At 51.2% G+C, this 15,325-nt stretch overlaps 5 protein-coding genes across 5 annotated transcripts; 2 read left to right on the top strand and 3 right to left on the bottom strand.

Annotated features, from left to right (window-relative positions):
- Positions 1-371: 371 nt before the first annotated feature.
- On the top strand, positions 372-1,869 carry IAR55_000327 (uncharacterized protein; the record flags this gene model as incomplete). Its single annotated transcript, XM_066943463.1, has 2 exons — positions 372-512; positions 595-1,869. The coding sequence occupies 2 exons, from the start codon at positions 372-374 to the stop codon at positions 1,867-1,869; spliced, it is 1,416 nt and encodes a 471-aa protein (XP_066806005.1).
- Positions 1,870-2,296: 427 nt separating this feature from the next.
- On the bottom strand, positions 2,297-4,916 carry IAR55_000326 (uncharacterized protein; the record flags this gene model as incomplete). The annotated part of the gene is made up of 7 exons (XM_066943462.1): positions 2,297-2,381; positions 2,433-2,553; positions 2,630-2,938; positions 2,998-3,094; positions 3,152-3,571; positions 3,641-3,813; positions 3,869-4,916. 7 exons carry the CDS (start codon positions 4,914-4,916, stop codon positions 2,297-2,299), a joined length of 2,253 nt encoding a protein of 750 aa, XP_066806004.1.
- A 593-nt stretch (positions 4,917-5,509) lies between these two features.
- Positions 5,510-7,712, top strand: IAR55_000325 (uncharacterized protein; the record flags this gene model as incomplete). The annotated part of the gene is made up of 14 exons (XM_066943461.1): positions 5,510-6,165; positions 6,232-6,243; positions 6,302-6,327; positions 6,377-6,402; positions 6,454-6,510; positions 6,564-6,587; positions 6,650-6,735; positions 6,795-6,852; positions 6,900-7,090; positions 7,144-7,223; positions 7,275-7,315; positions 7,376-7,488; positions 7,560-7,607; positions 7,673-7,712. The coding sequence occupies 14 exons, from the start codon at positions 5,510-5,512 to the stop codon at positions 7,710-7,712; spliced, it is 1,458 nt and encodes a 485-aa protein (XP_066806003.1).
- Positions 7,713-8,082: 370 nt separating this feature from the next.
- IAR55_000324 (uncharacterized protein) lies at positions 8,083-10,641 on the bottom strand (the record flags this gene model as incomplete). Its single annotated transcript, XM_066943460.1, has 4 exons — positions 8,083-8,211; positions 8,386-9,552; positions 9,796-10,136; positions 10,419-10,641. 4 exons carry the CDS (start codon positions 10,639-10,641, stop codon positions 8,083-8,085), a joined length of 1,860 nt encoding a protein of 619 aa, XP_066806002.1.
- Positions 10,642-11,209: 568 nt separating this feature from the next.
- On the bottom strand, positions 11,210-14,024 carry IAR55_000323 (uncharacterized protein; the record flags this gene model as incomplete). The annotated part of the gene is made up of 4 exons (XM_066943459.1): positions 11,210-11,260; positions 11,318-12,614; positions 12,669-13,588; positions 13,833-14,024. 4 exons carry the CDS (start codon positions 14,022-14,024, stop codon positions 11,210-11,212), a joined length of 2,460 nt encoding a protein of 819 aa, XP_066806001.1.
- Positions 14,025-15,325: the final 1,301 nt, after the last annotated feature.

The following is a 15,325-nucleotide window of genomic DNA, read 5'->3' as shown; positions in this document are numbered from 1 at the left end:
CTCGAACCCCAAGCTTACAAGAGGAGTACATACCTCTGTCTCTTTCAGGATATCGCACAAGTTGGCCATAGACTGGATTTGATCTGCTATTCCGTTGGATCAGAGGTCACATATAAATAACAATGGCTTATACAGCGAGTCATCCCCCTCTAATAAAGCTCCCTCCGACAACACCTTGACAATCTATGTTCTGCACAGCATTGTGCCACGAACCGCATTCATTACTCAACCAGTACACTCGTTAGAACGCTCATTCTTGTTACCATTCTCGACACGGTCTGCTTCATCAAGAGTCAAGCTGTACAGATCACTTCACCATGTCGATCCGTCAAGCGTTCGACACACAAAGCGATCGCAGCCTCTCCCTTTCGATGCCGGTCCCCGATAGCATGAAGATAAAGCAAAACCAGATTTCTCGATGGGTGGCGAGCTGTTCGTACTCCCATGCTCACTTGGATGCTTGTCCAGGTCTTTTGACGCAAGTCGATCCCGAAGACGAGGTAGAGCTTACGGTGCGTTCCCCTTCTCTGAATTCTGATTACGTGTATAACACAGCCTTAAGCAGGATCGTGAAGGTATTGACGATGTGTGCAGATTCGACAAAGGCATCAGCATTTATCGGCATTCGGATTAACAACCCCTCAAAGCATACCCCCTCCCGTCAGCGATGCCTCAGGGCCGTCGTCCCCCAGACGTGGGGCGGCCAGACCTACTCATCAACGTCACAGACGAAGTCAATCTGTTTCGCAAATCGATACATCTGCACTTCTTCCCCCTGGTCTCACTTCGACTATAAAGGAGACTTTCACACCGGCCAAGCCCGTTGTCGACTCGAAGAAACGAACTAGAGCCTGTAGCTTTCCCGTTCGATTCGCGGAAGAAAAGAATCGGATCCACGTGTACGATAGCGTAACCGTCGAAGACGAGTCGGCAAATGACACCCCCCGCGACTTGCCAGTTGACGAGAACGATGCGGAGTTCTCTGTCAAACTGGAGACGGATGAACAAGTCAACGCCACCCCTGTCCATCCTGTCACAACCTTTGCTTGGACCCTTGCGGCGACGTCTTCCATTGGTGCAGACGACGGATCTATTCCCATCGCACTGTCCCCTCATCTCCGACCCAGAGGTTCCACGCCCAGCTTCAACTCCACCGACGTCGACACAAACGACACCAAAATCCCTTTCACCGATCGTCTACTCCTCAAAGGGAATCACTCCTATCTCGGTCTATCGCTCGATCATCAATCCTTGGCCGACCGCCGTCTCGACTTTTCTTCCTTCTCTTCGTCTTCCTCATCAAGCTCAAACGGAGACTCGAGCGCCCCGACAGGCCAGTTCTCTCCCTTGGGGTTTCTCATGACCGCTCTCCCAGGGCCGGTCGAAGCGAGAATCACCTTGCCATTGCTCCCTTCGCCTACCATCGTCAACCAAGGAGGGTCCGATGTCAGTCCATTAGAACTATTATGTGAGCATGACCTCGCGGAATCTCGAGCTGGATCCGGATCGAGATCGGGATCCAAATCGGAAGTCATTCGTCGATCGTCATCATTTTCGCTTTCGAAGTTCACATCAGATCACACGAGGACATGGTCAACTTCGCCCCTGTTCCTCCCTCTTGACAAACATGACTTTTACTTATCTTCTCACACTCGTTCTTCGTCTTCGTCTTCGTCTTCGCCTTCGTCTTCGTCTTCTTCAAAGACCATGATCTGCCCGATCCTCGTTCGCAAACGCGACATCATCAAGAAAAGCGGCCACGAATTCTGTGAACATGTTCACAAGGTATTCACACCTTTGGCTCCAGATCGCGTCCTTCCTTCCACTGCACATGTACACCGCAAAATCCAAAACACGTTGAGCGTTTGAGCTTGTCTCCTGGCTCAGAACCCTCCATTCGAGCATTTACTTGGACAGTCAAATACATATTTCAGCTTAGGTCTCCCTCACCATCTCCGATTTTTTTGACTTGTATCCAACCGCCGTATAGTTCGCATCCTCTCTCGGCTTTCTGTCATCCTCTGAAATCCTGTAACTTGCGTTCCCCTTTACCAACGCGTGACTATGTAGCCTTAGAAAAATCGAAATACTTTGCATGAAATATGAATTGGTTACATTGAAAAGTTGCAGAGAGCACGAGCCGTGATGACGAAAGGAAATCCCCAAGTTAGCGCAGGTGTCAAACTGCGAAAGGGAAACGAGACTGTACTTCAGGAGGGGGTAAGAAGTCGCTTTCTCCGCTCGGTAGGTATATTCACTCATCTCTCTGTTCGTACGCCCTCCCTCTACCTCTATCTCACTTCGGAGTTTGACCGAAATGATCGATGAGGACTCGACGAGCAACATCCTGCCTAGCCTCCATGATCGTGGGATGTTGGACGCTGTGTATGACTTCTGTTCAGCTTCCTTCAATGTGGCATAAGCTAGCTTACGGAAGGCAGAAGACGTCATCCTCGATGGTGACTTGTCCCACGAACATGGGTTTACCAGAAGGGAGACGCTCAACCTTCTGCGTACAGCGAGGTGCTTGTAGACCCGACTCTTTGCAGAATGCTATGGGAAGAACAAGCCCTTCATATGAGCTTCGACTGTTCAGGTTTTAGGTACAGCAGGAGACAAGCCTACTCACCGGCCAATTGCGCTTGCCAATCGATTGTGCCTTTTGCAATGGATCGTTGAGTTACAGCGTGCGTGGAGATCTGAGACGGATTATGGTCTGCTGCTTGCTCCGGAAAGGGCTGTCCGGCAATCATAACGACATTTTCTGGCAGCGGTGCTGTCAACATCTCCCGGAGCCATTCCATGAAGCCTTCAACATTGAGATCGAAAGCTCGCTGACAGACTGCATTGCACGCTTCTTCAGGACTGGAATGCAGGTCCCCTTCCTCGTAGATCTTGAAGTCGGCCGAGGTCCCGACGGTGAGTGTACAGCCATGACCTTTGAGCACTACCGATTAGCATGTTGGTCGGCAAAAAGACTGGGTATAGAGAGCTCACCGGCAGTGGCTGGCTTCCTGGTGGTAGTAAACACAGCCGGATCAGTCAGATTGAGACCACCAGGTCCTAGAGTCCTGTTGAGTACTGCCTCAAATCGCTGAAGAGGGGTGATGGATGGGGGGTTAGGCTGATCAGCGTCGTAAGCGGTTCTCACCGGGAGCGTATCAGGGGGAGTGAAAATGGGAGGATGGCCAGAAGAGGGAGTTGGCGATGCTAAATTCTCTTCATCGATCTGGATTTCGTTAGTTATATCTACAGCCGTAATATGAGTGCCGTTCACTTGGACCATCGAGGCGGGAGGATCTTGCTGGTCGACCCCGGGTCTATTAATTTGACCCTGAAGACGATTTGACATGCTAGTGTCACGGAGAACATGCATTGGAAGCGGCTGTTGAAGCTCGGGCTGTGCTGGAGTGCGTGGATTGGTGGCTTCTCCCATTCCAGCAGAGTGAGTGAGATTGTCTTCCTCTTCGTCATCGCTCGCAGGTACAACGCTTAAGCCGTGTGGCGCGTAAATCCATGCTAGGGCGTCTTCGGAAACGCATTTCACGAGGGTGGTATTCTGAGCGTCCGCCTGAATATCTCACAACCATCAGCTTGAATGAGCTCCGGTCGATCCTCTGTAAGTCTTCCGCCAGCTTACCTTTAGCTTCTTACGGCTTCCAGTCCATTTCTTGACTCCCCCTATAGCCTCGAGGGCTGACACATACTCTCGCTTATACCTGTTTTTGGGCAAGGTTCGGAAGAGTGGGTGCTCAGAAATGGTAGGGTGGGTAGGTGGAAGTATTAGGGTGAGATGTGCCAGCCAGAGAGTCTCTACAAACTGGATCAACGCAAGGCTACGTAGCGGTACTGTTTTGTTCCGGCTTACCTCCTCCCTCAGCCTCCGGAGACATTTTCTCATAATCCCACTTGATGATGGGCTGAAGATCAGGATCCAGAGAATGAATCATCGAATTCCAGACTCTGGCCGGATGCTCGATAGCAAGCGGAGGGAGATCAGGGTCCAATGAGACCTGGTGGAGAGCCAAGGCATGCGTCTGGTTCTCGTCCATCGCTCTGATCTCTGACCAATTCCCTCTCATCATTGGAATGTCACATCCTGCTTCGGTCGCAACCGTCGTGGTCAGAACTTCACCTTCTTGAGGTTGAGGACCACCGATAACGCCAATTCCCAACCCTTGACCTCCTTGAAGGCATTTACCATATCCATTTCGTGACCTTCCTTTTTCCAACCCCTGAAGACGAAGACGCTGAGGAGGTCCCCGATGAGATTTAGACTTGTCGACCCTAGAGGCAAGGAAGTGATTCGAGGGAGTCGACGAAGATTCCTCTTTGAGCGGAATGCCGGAAAGAAGATCACCATCTGGGGTGAGATCAGATAGGGGGAATGGCGAATTACTCGAATGGATGTTACTCCTACCCGCTTCAGCATCATCTGGCGGCAGGATCAATCCTCCTCGTTCCCTTTGAGGTCGCTTTTCACAACGAGGTTGCGAATACTCCCGATGAAACGCTCGAACGTAGATGTCGTCCACTCTCTGTACGGGGGACTTTGACTGTTTTCGTGATTCTGAGCCTTCTTCGGACTCTGTCATCATCCCTTTGTGACTTTGGAAATCATTCAACTGATATGAGTCTGCGCGAGGAAGATCGATTTCCCCTTGCTCTTTCACATCCTCGTCATGCGACAGCATGGTTTTCAGACTGAGAGCAGCGGCTCGGTTGGCGTCGACTGTATGACCAATGATATATTGACCCTTTGACTGGAGTACAGGGTCCGGGTCGAGTTCGGGACCGCTTGGATCTGACTTTGGCTTGTCGAAGGAGGAGATCTGTCCACTGGCCAGCGCTCCTTGAGCTTTGCTGGTGAAGCTGGGAGACGAGCGGTTTGGGGCACTAGGCTGTAAGATAGTCATGTGTGATTTTGCAAAACAAAACAAGAAGGAGAATGCGATCAGCTTTGATCCCTCTGGTGACATGCCTGCTTGATTTCAATTAGGCTGTGAAGGCGGAGGAAAGACAGTACAGACTTACTGGAGGGTGTCCCATTTGTCGATACGACTGTTGAATGTCGATAGCCCTGACCAGGCTTTTGCCCCAGGATGAAGCAGAAGGGAAAGTAGCTGGTCCCATCTGATCGCCGGCTTTACAACACACTTGGAGACTGAAGACACTGAAGACGAGGTAGAAGGAAAGAAGAAAAATCAGAACAGGTGGAGAGTCAGGATCGAGTGGACGTTTCAAGTGGAGGTCACCATGTTGCATCACGTGACCATATTTGTTGTGGTTTCATTTTGCCACCCGGGGCCCAAGCTTGGAACTGATCCAAAATCACAGCCGAAAATGGCTTCATTCAACAACACAACCCACTTCGCTTCTTCAACCACTTGTCACTCCCTTGCTTGGTCTTGATCGAGGCATGTCGCTGAACCTCCTCGAAACCGACATCCATCTTCCTCCCACTCCATCCACCCTTCACTCCACCTTGGTCTCGCAAGAGACTCCAACCATGTCAACATTGCCGAAGATCATCGACCACCCGGGACTGCTACCCCCACAACGTCGATCTGCTCGGCTGACGACCGTCTCTACCACCACCGATCATTATGACGACGACAGAGAGGAGAACGTCAAGCCTCCACCGGGCAAGAAAAGGAGAGGTCAACCGAAGAAGGAGACAGTGATCGAAAGTGCAGGAGGAAATGTTTTGGTGAAAGCAGAAATGGGGTTGGAACTCGATGTGAAGCCAGATATCTCTTCACTCTCCAATGCTCAGAGTGGACCTTCGACTTTCTCCCAAGAGCAGCCCAATACGGTCGTAAAGAATGAGCAAGGCGTAATTTCCCATACGAAGCCGAACCACTCCACGCTTGTTGCACGATGTTCGGCCACCGTCGCGCAAGACGCCGCCAAGCCTACCAAGAAGAGAGGACGACCCAGCAAAGCGGATCTACTGGCCCGATCCAATCAAGCTTCGACCACGATGTCGACTACCGTCATCAAGCAGGAGATCGAGGTTGCTCCGACCGCCGGTTCAAGTCAAGTCAAGGCTGAGCCTTCGCAAGGCGTTTCTGGATCCCAGCTGAAAACCGATATCTTGCCACCGGCAAAGGAGAAGAGCAAAGCGAAGAAAGCCATCGATCCCAAGAGAGAAAGGCTGGCTAGGTGAGCTGTTCATTTGCAGCCTCCTGATTCCATATATAGCTGACATTCTACCCTTTGTACTGTCAGGGTCCGAGCAAAGTGGGTGACTAGTTGAATGTTTGACATGAGGTGGACCTTACTGACCACCGTCGAACAGATGTCCGGCAACTATTCTTGCAAGATGTGAGCTGTTTCCTCATGCTGATTCGCGGGTGAAGCTGAAAGTCTTCAGATCAACGAGCCATTTCTCAGCGAATGGTGAATAATGCTGCTGGTTGACTATATGAGCACCCTGCTGACTCGTTTTAGTTCATGCTCGAACGCGAGAAAGCCGATCCCAGTGCTCTATCGGAGACTTTCAGGGTGGTCAGTGATTCAAACATCTCTATACACACTCCCATCACTAACGGATAGAGTAGCTCGGATCGACTGGTAATGTTTATGTGAGTAAGATCACAGTAATGTACATGATGAATGGGGCTAATGATACTGCGAATCGTCGCAGACGGTCAATATTGGTTCTCTGCCCCTTTGTGACTGTCCCGATTGCGAGAAGGGCAACATGCCTTGCAAGCACATCATCTTTGTTTTGTAAGTGTACAAGCGGCCAGTTCTCATCGCGAAGAGGGGCTGACCTGCCTTCCTTATAGTATCAAGGTGCTGAAGGTTCCTGACGACTCGTCAGCCTGGTATCAGAAGTCTCTCACTGTGAGTCTTCCGTATTGGCACGAACAGACAAGCTGATGGTATCATAGCATGACGAGCTCGAAGAAGTGTTCAGCAACGCTCCCCCTACCCCCTCCGGTTCAGTCGCTGTATCCGCACACGTCCAAGCAGCTTACTACCAAGCGACCGGCAAGGGCAAAGCGGTGGAGACGACCGTTTTGGAATTAGAGACCGGGCCTGGTTCCAAGAGAAAGGACGCGATCGGCGAGGATTGTCCGGTGTAAGTGTAATGCTTCCCTTTGGCCGACACTTGGCTGAACCTCTTTCCTTTAGGTGCTACGAAGAGATGACTCAGGAGGACGAGGATCTGAAGAAGCTCACATACGATGTGTCGCTTGTGGGATGCGGGAGACGTAAGTCGCCGCACTCGGTTCGCGGGCGGCGTCGCTGACCGATATGTTTAGCATTGCATTCGCAATGCTTCGAAATGTGGGCGATGACTGCGGTGAGTCCAAAATAGCGTTCGAGTATGAAAGGATCCATCGCTAATACATTGTTCCCATAGAGACGCGCCGGTAATCCCGTCACATGCGTCTGGTGTCGAGCCGATTGGCCCACAGGAGATGTCGCCGGGAAGGGCAAAGGGAAGTCAACAGGAAATCACTTTTCGAGTGGATAGTGAGTCATCCTTAGTGACCTTTGCTCTTGCAGTTTTGCAATCGCGATTCTGATGTTCAAATCTGTCACAGTATCAACATGGCCGATGTCGCTGGTCTCAGTCGAGAAAGGGATGTCAGGTCAGCTGCGACGAGGATCCAGAAAAGAATTTTTGGAGTTGTTAGCTGATCGCACAATGCATTAGCACTTACCATTGGCCAAACCGTTTTCGAGGAATGGACTGAGCTTGATGCAACCATTGGCTGTCTTGGAGGATGCTTCAAGGCTCAGGATTGCGGACTTGATGAGATTTTGATGACCATAAATTCGATATTTGATCGGTTGTTCTGTAACATAGCTACGACTGCACGCAGGCTAGTCGTGCACCTTCATATACTCTTAATACATATGCACATGTTGACAAGAGCGATTTCACACCGTAGCTGAGAAGCTGGAGATAGAGCTCAAGCGGTACTACATACACCTGCGGTGTTCGATTTTTCGGTAATTGCCTATCTTATGGGAATAGGGTGCTGGGTTATAGACCAAAGAGCAAAGACTGCTAACTTATATTTGTTATGCCTTCAGACCACACTTTTCCACTCTACTGTGTCGTCATAGCCGTTGCGTGCCATACACGTCCAACCATTCATCCCATTTGGACAAAGCGGAGATCAACAATCCCCTCTCGTTGATCGAAAGGGTCATTGCCAGTCGACGATATCGATCTCCAGGATTCAAATTCTGCCAAGAACAGAGTCAGTCTATCGAGATTGACTGCGATTGCGCGATGCATTTCAAGAAAAAGGACCAGAAGAAGAGGGAGCGTTGGGGGGGCCGGGAGAATTACAACCATGATCCAGAATTGAAAAGGAGTACTGAGGAGAGACGAAGACGGAGACGAAGACGAAGACTCACATCTCGGAGAATGAACAATTCTTCCTGACTCAAGTCAGGTCGATACATCTTTTTCATTCTGGCCGTCAACAACTCCCTGATCCTCCTCGCGACCCTGACCGTCTTTCCCGTCATCGTCAACGGCGATGCGAGGGGCAAGGAATCGGTCTGACGAGCCGACGAGTCCGTATTTTTCATTTCTACCTTGTCATCGGTCGTACACAAGAGAGAAGCCGCTTGTAGCCGCTGCCAACTCTCTTCGAGTTCCTCTGCGCTGTCGAGGATCCCGTCAATCTTCGTCTTGACAGTTCCGTCGTCGTCTTGTTCTGGAGTGAGCGAGGCGTAAAGATTGTGCTGGCTCCCAATTTCGTTCGTTGCCGTGGAAGAGGTAGATGACTCATCACCTTTCGGTGTCTGATCTAGCCAAAGCGACGCGTAGATGTTGATCGATATTCGTCCTAATTGATCTAGGTTAAGTAGATGGCTTTCGGACTTGCTTTGTCCACACAACAGTGCTTCGTTGTCGTTGTCGTTATCGTAATCGTTATCGTTGTCGTTGTCTTTGTCGCCATCGCCATCGTCATCGTCATCGACTTCATCGCCGTCGTTACCTCCACCCTTTCTTGACTTCCACTCTTTCCCCAATCCATCCAACTCTTCTTCCCAATCGCCTCCTTCCCTCCTTCCCATCTCATCGACATCCCAGACCAGCCCATCACCCGCAAATTCCTCCGAGATAAAGCCCCACTCCACCAATAATCTCCCGTCGCCCATCCCTTCTCCATAAGAATTCCAAATCTCATGCCCATCCGCCACCCTTCGTTCCACTCTCATATCCACGCTATCCACTTCATTCTCCACCTTTCGTCGCTCCCAGTCTCCTAGATGGCTCAATCTCCAGCTCACCCCATCATTGTTCATCACGTCGTGAGGACACGTCGCGAGCGAGCCACAAACGTGACACACGAAGTCGTCAGAGAGGAGCGAGGTGTTGGGCGTAGTGGATGAATGATTGAATAGGTCGGAAAAGGGCGTGAGGGCGACGGTATGGTAGAGATCGATGAGGAATGCTCTGGTCGAGACGAGAGAGTAAGCGTGGAGAAAGGAGGATAAGGGGGAGGGGTCTGGGTGAGATGAGGTAGGTGGGAGATGAGAGGAGAACGTCTTGTAGAAGGCGGTGAGGGCGGTCTGGGTGGGAAAGGAGGTCAATTTGCGATTCGTGTAATTGAAACAACTTCGAGTTTTTGGACCCCAGATTGCAACCCGTCCCGTTCCGAAGAGACACGACAAGGTCCTGAATTCTACGTCCTTCTTAAAATATCACTGACGCTGGAATTCCCTCGCTAGCCTTCCTGACCCTCGAGACCAGCTCGATTATTCACCTCGTCTCCAGTGGATCCGCTCAGTCACAAGTAGCTCCCAGAAACTCACCAATCCCATCCCCTCTCTGTCTTTCCTCTCCAAATCCCGCCCCGCCTCCGTCCCTTCCAACCACCTCAACCCCTGTTCCCCGTCCCTCTTCTGCCCCAGGGAATCGCACATCTCTTCCATCCCCCAAAAGATCGGCAGACCCAACCCGACCGGATGGCGGGGTAAGCTCTGAAGGTAGCCATACCATCGAGATTCAGTCTCGAGTCGGAAATCATGTAAGACGCACAGGGCTAAGTGGAGGAGGGAGGTGTGTTGGTCGTGCTTGTGGCTCGATGAGGAGGGGAGAGCGGGGAGAGATGAGGATTTGATGGACAAGAGGACGGTCTTGGGTATTGAGCAGACTGAAGAAAGAAGATTGGTGAGATTAGTTTTGGTTCTTTTTCTAGTATCAGTAGATAGCGACTGTGCAAAGCTCAACAAGTCGAGGTTCAAAACAGAGACGAAGAGCAAGCTTGGTTCAAAAAGCAGAAGTAGGATCGAAGCAGGCCAAAGCAGGCCAAAGCAGAGGGGATGCTGTATCTCACTTCGTGATTCTGGAAGCGAACAGATTGCAGTACGACGAACCTTGGACCTCGAACCTCAAAAACCAAAAACCAAAAAAAGAAGAAAAACAAAACACTCACGCAACTCCCCCTCTTCCATATCCCGCTTGGCAATCACTCTCCAGCCCCTGCCCTCAAGCTCGCTCTCACCTACAGATCCGTTGATCTCGTGCTCATCCTCAACCTCGCCCCCCATCGAACAGATCTCCAAGCTGCTGTCCGTGAAGACCCCGTACGAACGCAACCATTCTTGGAGCAAGGCTTTTGATGGCGGGGGACGGTTTGGGTATATGTCCGTAGACATCTTCCCAGTCCTGATCCCAATTTCTCTGAAAGGCTATCTTCCACTGGTTGATGCTGCTTTCGAGATGGTGACCAGAGTGGAGATGCCGAATCACAAGAATAGCAACGATGAGAAGCGACAAGACAGTGTTCAGATATCTTCGAAACAGTTGAATCTCGAGAAGTGGAGGCTTTTTCACTTGAACTTAATCGATATCATTTGGTGCCTGAAAAACCCATCACTAGAGGAAACAAAGACACTAGGTCTGGACCGCACACTTTTGGAATTCATGAGCGACAGCTACAGCTGTCTGATGCTACCACGACCACACCACGTCTTTCGCACACGATCCATTGGCTTCTTCGGTCTAATTATACGTGTACGTAGTAAAGCAGAAATAGTAACGAGCTATCCTTTTCCTTTCCTTCTCCCTTCTCACCCAGCGAACGAAATATAGAAATGGGTAATAAAGCGAGACCGGGTTTGAAGATATAGCAAACTGAACACATGACAAAACCTCCCCCATTCCCACCTCGTACTTTTCCTTTTGAAGATCACAGACCGTTGTAACGACTATGCGGGTCCTCGTCTAGCTGTGGGCGGGGTTCTTCAGGGCGAGGATCTTGACCGCTCTCTCACGCTATGTATGACTGTCAGCATAAGAACAACAACGATATCAACCCATGAGAACACTCACATCATCAGCAGCCTTCTGAGCACGTAGATCGTCGAGCTCATAAGTCCTCTCGGCTACCTGAGCAGTGAGGCCAGCAGCGTGGTCTCTCCTCTCCTCGTAGTCGTTCTCGGCATTCCTCAACTCTCCCTCAACTCTCTCGTACCTCTCCTTCTCTTTCAAAAATCTCAATCTCGCCTTGTGTTCGTTTTTGGTGAACTTGGCAAGTCTGAGCTGAGACTTTCGCTCGGCATTAGCGGCGTCTCGCTGAAGTCGAACAAGTCGCTCGAGCTCCTTGATCGAGCCTGCAACGGCCTTGGATTCGGATTTCGCCTCAGCCTTGATGACCTTGGTGAGTCGACGAGCATCCTTCTTCTCCATGGTGGAGAGCTTTCGGAGTGTAACATCGTCCAAGATTCTTTCCGACAACTCGGCGCGAGCGTGAATGTCATCTCGACCAAGCACCTCTTCGGGTTGGGTACCAATGCTGGCACCGGCACCTCGTCCGAAAGCACCCTTCCTGCTTCCAATGGTACCACCGTTGGCGCCTCGGGAAAGGGTGCCGTTCCTGCCAAGGGTATTGGCGCGGCTCATGACAGTGCCGCTTCGACCGAGCACACCAGCTCGAGAGTCTCTGCCATCGTATCTGCTCTCGGGACGGTCACCTTCCTCGATAGCCATAAGAGGCAAAGGTCGGTGTCCGAAAGCTGATCGAGGACGGTTGGGCGACATAGACCTGTTCAATTGCGAATGGTCGTGCTGGGGCTCCTCGAAAGTAGTAGATCGATCACGCGAGATAGGTCCTTGATCGTGAAGGGAAGTTCGACTGCCTCGTCGACTGCCAGTGTCTCTACCTTGTTGCAACTGGTGCTGATGCTCGTGAGTAGCGACCTGGCCGATACCGATGCCACCGGCACCCTCAGAGAACTGGGGAAGACGGTGTACTGACCCGGCACGGGACCCAGTCCGAGAAGCAGGTCGAGCGTACTGCTCTTCTTGTCGAGAGGCGGGCCGCGCGTATCGCTCCTCTTGTCGCGATGGAGGTCGAACATATCGTTCCTCTGGCTGGTCATGATGATCGAAATGCTCCTGGCTGTCCCCGTTGGCACCGAAAGTGTTGATTGTCGCAGGTTTGGCGGACCGGACAGACGCAGCTTTGGAAGCGGCTCGCTTGACGGTAGGAGGTTTGACACTGGGTGCCTTGGTGGAGCCGGCAATGGACTTGCGCTTGTTCACCGACGCCGTATCTGGGAGCTCGCGCTCGTAGGTAGTGACGATGGGGATGGGCTTGACGTAGGAGCGGGAAGCCCGGTTGGACATACTGAGCTCGAAGCGATCAGCTGAGGGTATTGCAGATCACGTGAAGAGGACTCACGAAGGCCTCTGGGCGGTCTCTTCTTCTCCTTCATACTCTGCTTCTCGCTTCATGTTTGAAGGATCAGTGTCCAAAGCCGAGCCGAGGGCCATGTTGTTCGCGTCGGTGCCAGCAACTCCGTCTTCGTCGTCATCTACCACTTCGCCAGGTACGACCTGAGGGCGTCCATTGGGAAGATGACCGTTCCCGTTGGTAAGGGTGGTATGATGGGTGTGGGAAGTTCTCTGAGTGGCTCGAGAGACGGGACGGCTAGGTTGTCGCTCGTACTCTTGCTCGTCCTTGTTGAGATCGAGAGCACTCTCAGCCTTTCGGGACAGAGTCTGATCGTGGTCCTCAACGATGGAGGGGGCAGTCGCAGTTGTCATGTTGATCGGGTGGGTTCCGTTTGCTGTGTAGAGAGCAGGAAGGTAGGCTGGTTCAACTGTAAGTTCTTGTGCTGGAGCCGGGGTAGTAGCGGGAGTTTCCTCGATTGTCTTGACGGTCTCTTGTACCGGTACGGACGAGCTAGTGGGCACGGGTTCGGGTTGAGGAACGGCTGCGGCTGCGGGTTCAGGTGCGGATGCGGGTTCTGATCGTTTGTAAGCACCTCCGAGAGCAGGTACGGTTGTGATCGGCAGGAAGACAGGTCTACCTGGGGTAGTAGGTGAAGACTGCGTTGTAGATACCTGTGAGAGGAGATCGGTCGACGAGCGCGATTCTCCTGATGACGTGGTTTCTTGTTGTTGTTGTTGTTGTTGTTGTTGTTGGAGTTCCTGTTGTTGTGGTTCTGGCTGTCTGTTATCGACAACGGTGGTCTGGACGCTTCTCTCCGAAGGGAAGACTGCGTTGATCACCGGCCTGGAGAGAAGGCCAACGAGGCCGAGCTGGATCGCTTCGGACGCCGTGATGGGCGACTTTGGAGCAAGGGTGGGAGAGGAGGTCTGGTCGTGATTTCGACCGAAAGTGATTGAACGACGGTTGACTGTTGGTGTGGTGTTGTTGTGTTGTTATTGGTGTATAGGAGTCGGTGTGGGTGGTGTGGGTGAAAAGGAAACAAGATGAGACGATGAGCAGCAAAAGGGTTCGTATCTTTATACCACGATGGAGAGGAATGGGGACGAAACAGGGTCCCTCCTGGCTGGGAGCGAGGAAACGGGTAAAGTAATAATAATAATGACGACGAACATTGGCAAAGTGGGAATACCAGGAATGGGAAGATGCAAGTTCAGAAACAGTCAGTGGTGATGACGTCAAACCGAAACTACTGGATTCGGACAGACCACCCACTCGCCGCCTTTCCACAAAAGGGGAAAAGGGGACATCCGGGGATCGAATGGGATCGAATGCGGTGGATATCTCCGAGTGTGGCACATGCATTCAATTCAATATCAAGGAATCCGGGGCCCGTTCAGTCTCAGTCTCATTCTCATCATCATTATTCTCTGTTCCTGTCCCATTCGTTCAGTCGCGTGTCTGACACGGACTACTAATCATCATCATCATCATCATTTGTCGATGACTTGTACAAAGTCAACCAAGTCATATACGTGAGCACAGAACACTCAGGATGGACTACCTCCCCGCTTCAGTGCAAAAGGTCCTCGAAGGAAGAATCGTGAGCTGAAACAAAAGAGGAACTGGCAACGATAAACACAAGACGCAAAGGCTCATGATGACGCATCTCCCAGGATCCTCAATCACAACATCTCGTCGAGGCGTATTCTCAGCATTTCCTCGTAGCTCTCACGGTGAGTACAATGGCCATTCGAACCCTCAAGACGCTGTGCTGCGTTTTCCATCTATCCATCTGTCTATCTATCTGTCTTTCCATCCATTTGTCTGTCTGTCTGTCTTTCCATCCATCCGTCTATCCGTCCATCTATCTGTCTTTCTATCCATCTATCTTTTTGGATACTAATCATGCCCAGCGAAGAATCTACCATGTTGACGATCTCCCGTTGTTAGCTCCTAGCCTTCCTCCTTTCATATCTGACGGCTTCGGTGCTGTTGGGTCTCGAAGCATTTACAGCTGGTTTCATGGTTCTGCTCCTGGTATGTCTCGTTCGCTATCATCTCCAAAGCCTTCCACGCGATACCACGGATTCATCATCAATACTCCTCACGACATCATTCTCACTCGCTCGACAACCCAACTATTGCAACCCTTACCTCTCATTCTACCACATGGCGATCGCGCTATTTCTTCACCTTATATCCTGTCAGTCGTGTGAGGCATCGTGCTGATATTCCACCATTGTATCATCGTAAATCAGACAACAGTCCCACCTTGGCCTTTCCTCAATCGATATCCCATCAAGTTCCTCCCCGTCCGCCGTCAGAAAACTGCATAGGCATAGGTTGATCAGATGCCCGTCAACTTGTATATCGATCGAAGCATATCGCTGTGTTGTATTCTTATAGCTCATGGATAGACCGACCGATCCATCCAACAAGGTGAATTAGTACGACCATCTATCCGCCTGGGTTAAATTTGTTGTTCACCAAAGCTTCTATACACGAGAGATTGTGGTTGATTCAAAGACTGATTTCGGTATCACGTATCTGACCTTTCTTCGACACTGCACTGTCGCCCTGCTTCAACCGCTCTCTCGTCCTTCTTTCGATGCTGCCTCGTACAACTTTGCGGTTTCTCTTCCCCTCGTCTAAGCTGACACACC

The sequence above is a fragment of the Kwoniella newhampshirensis genome, chromosome 1 (genome assembly GCF_039105145.1).
Source record: "Kwoniella newhampshirensis strain CBS 13917 chromosome 1, whole genome shotgun sequence".
NCBI classification, from domain to species: Eukaryota; Fungi; Basidiomycota; class Tremellomycetes; order Tremellales; family Cryptococcaceae; genus Kwoniella; species Kwoniella newhampshirensis.
The sequence above is the reverse complement of the archived record's forward strand: the minus strand, read 5'-3'. Positions and strand labels throughout refer to the sequence as shown.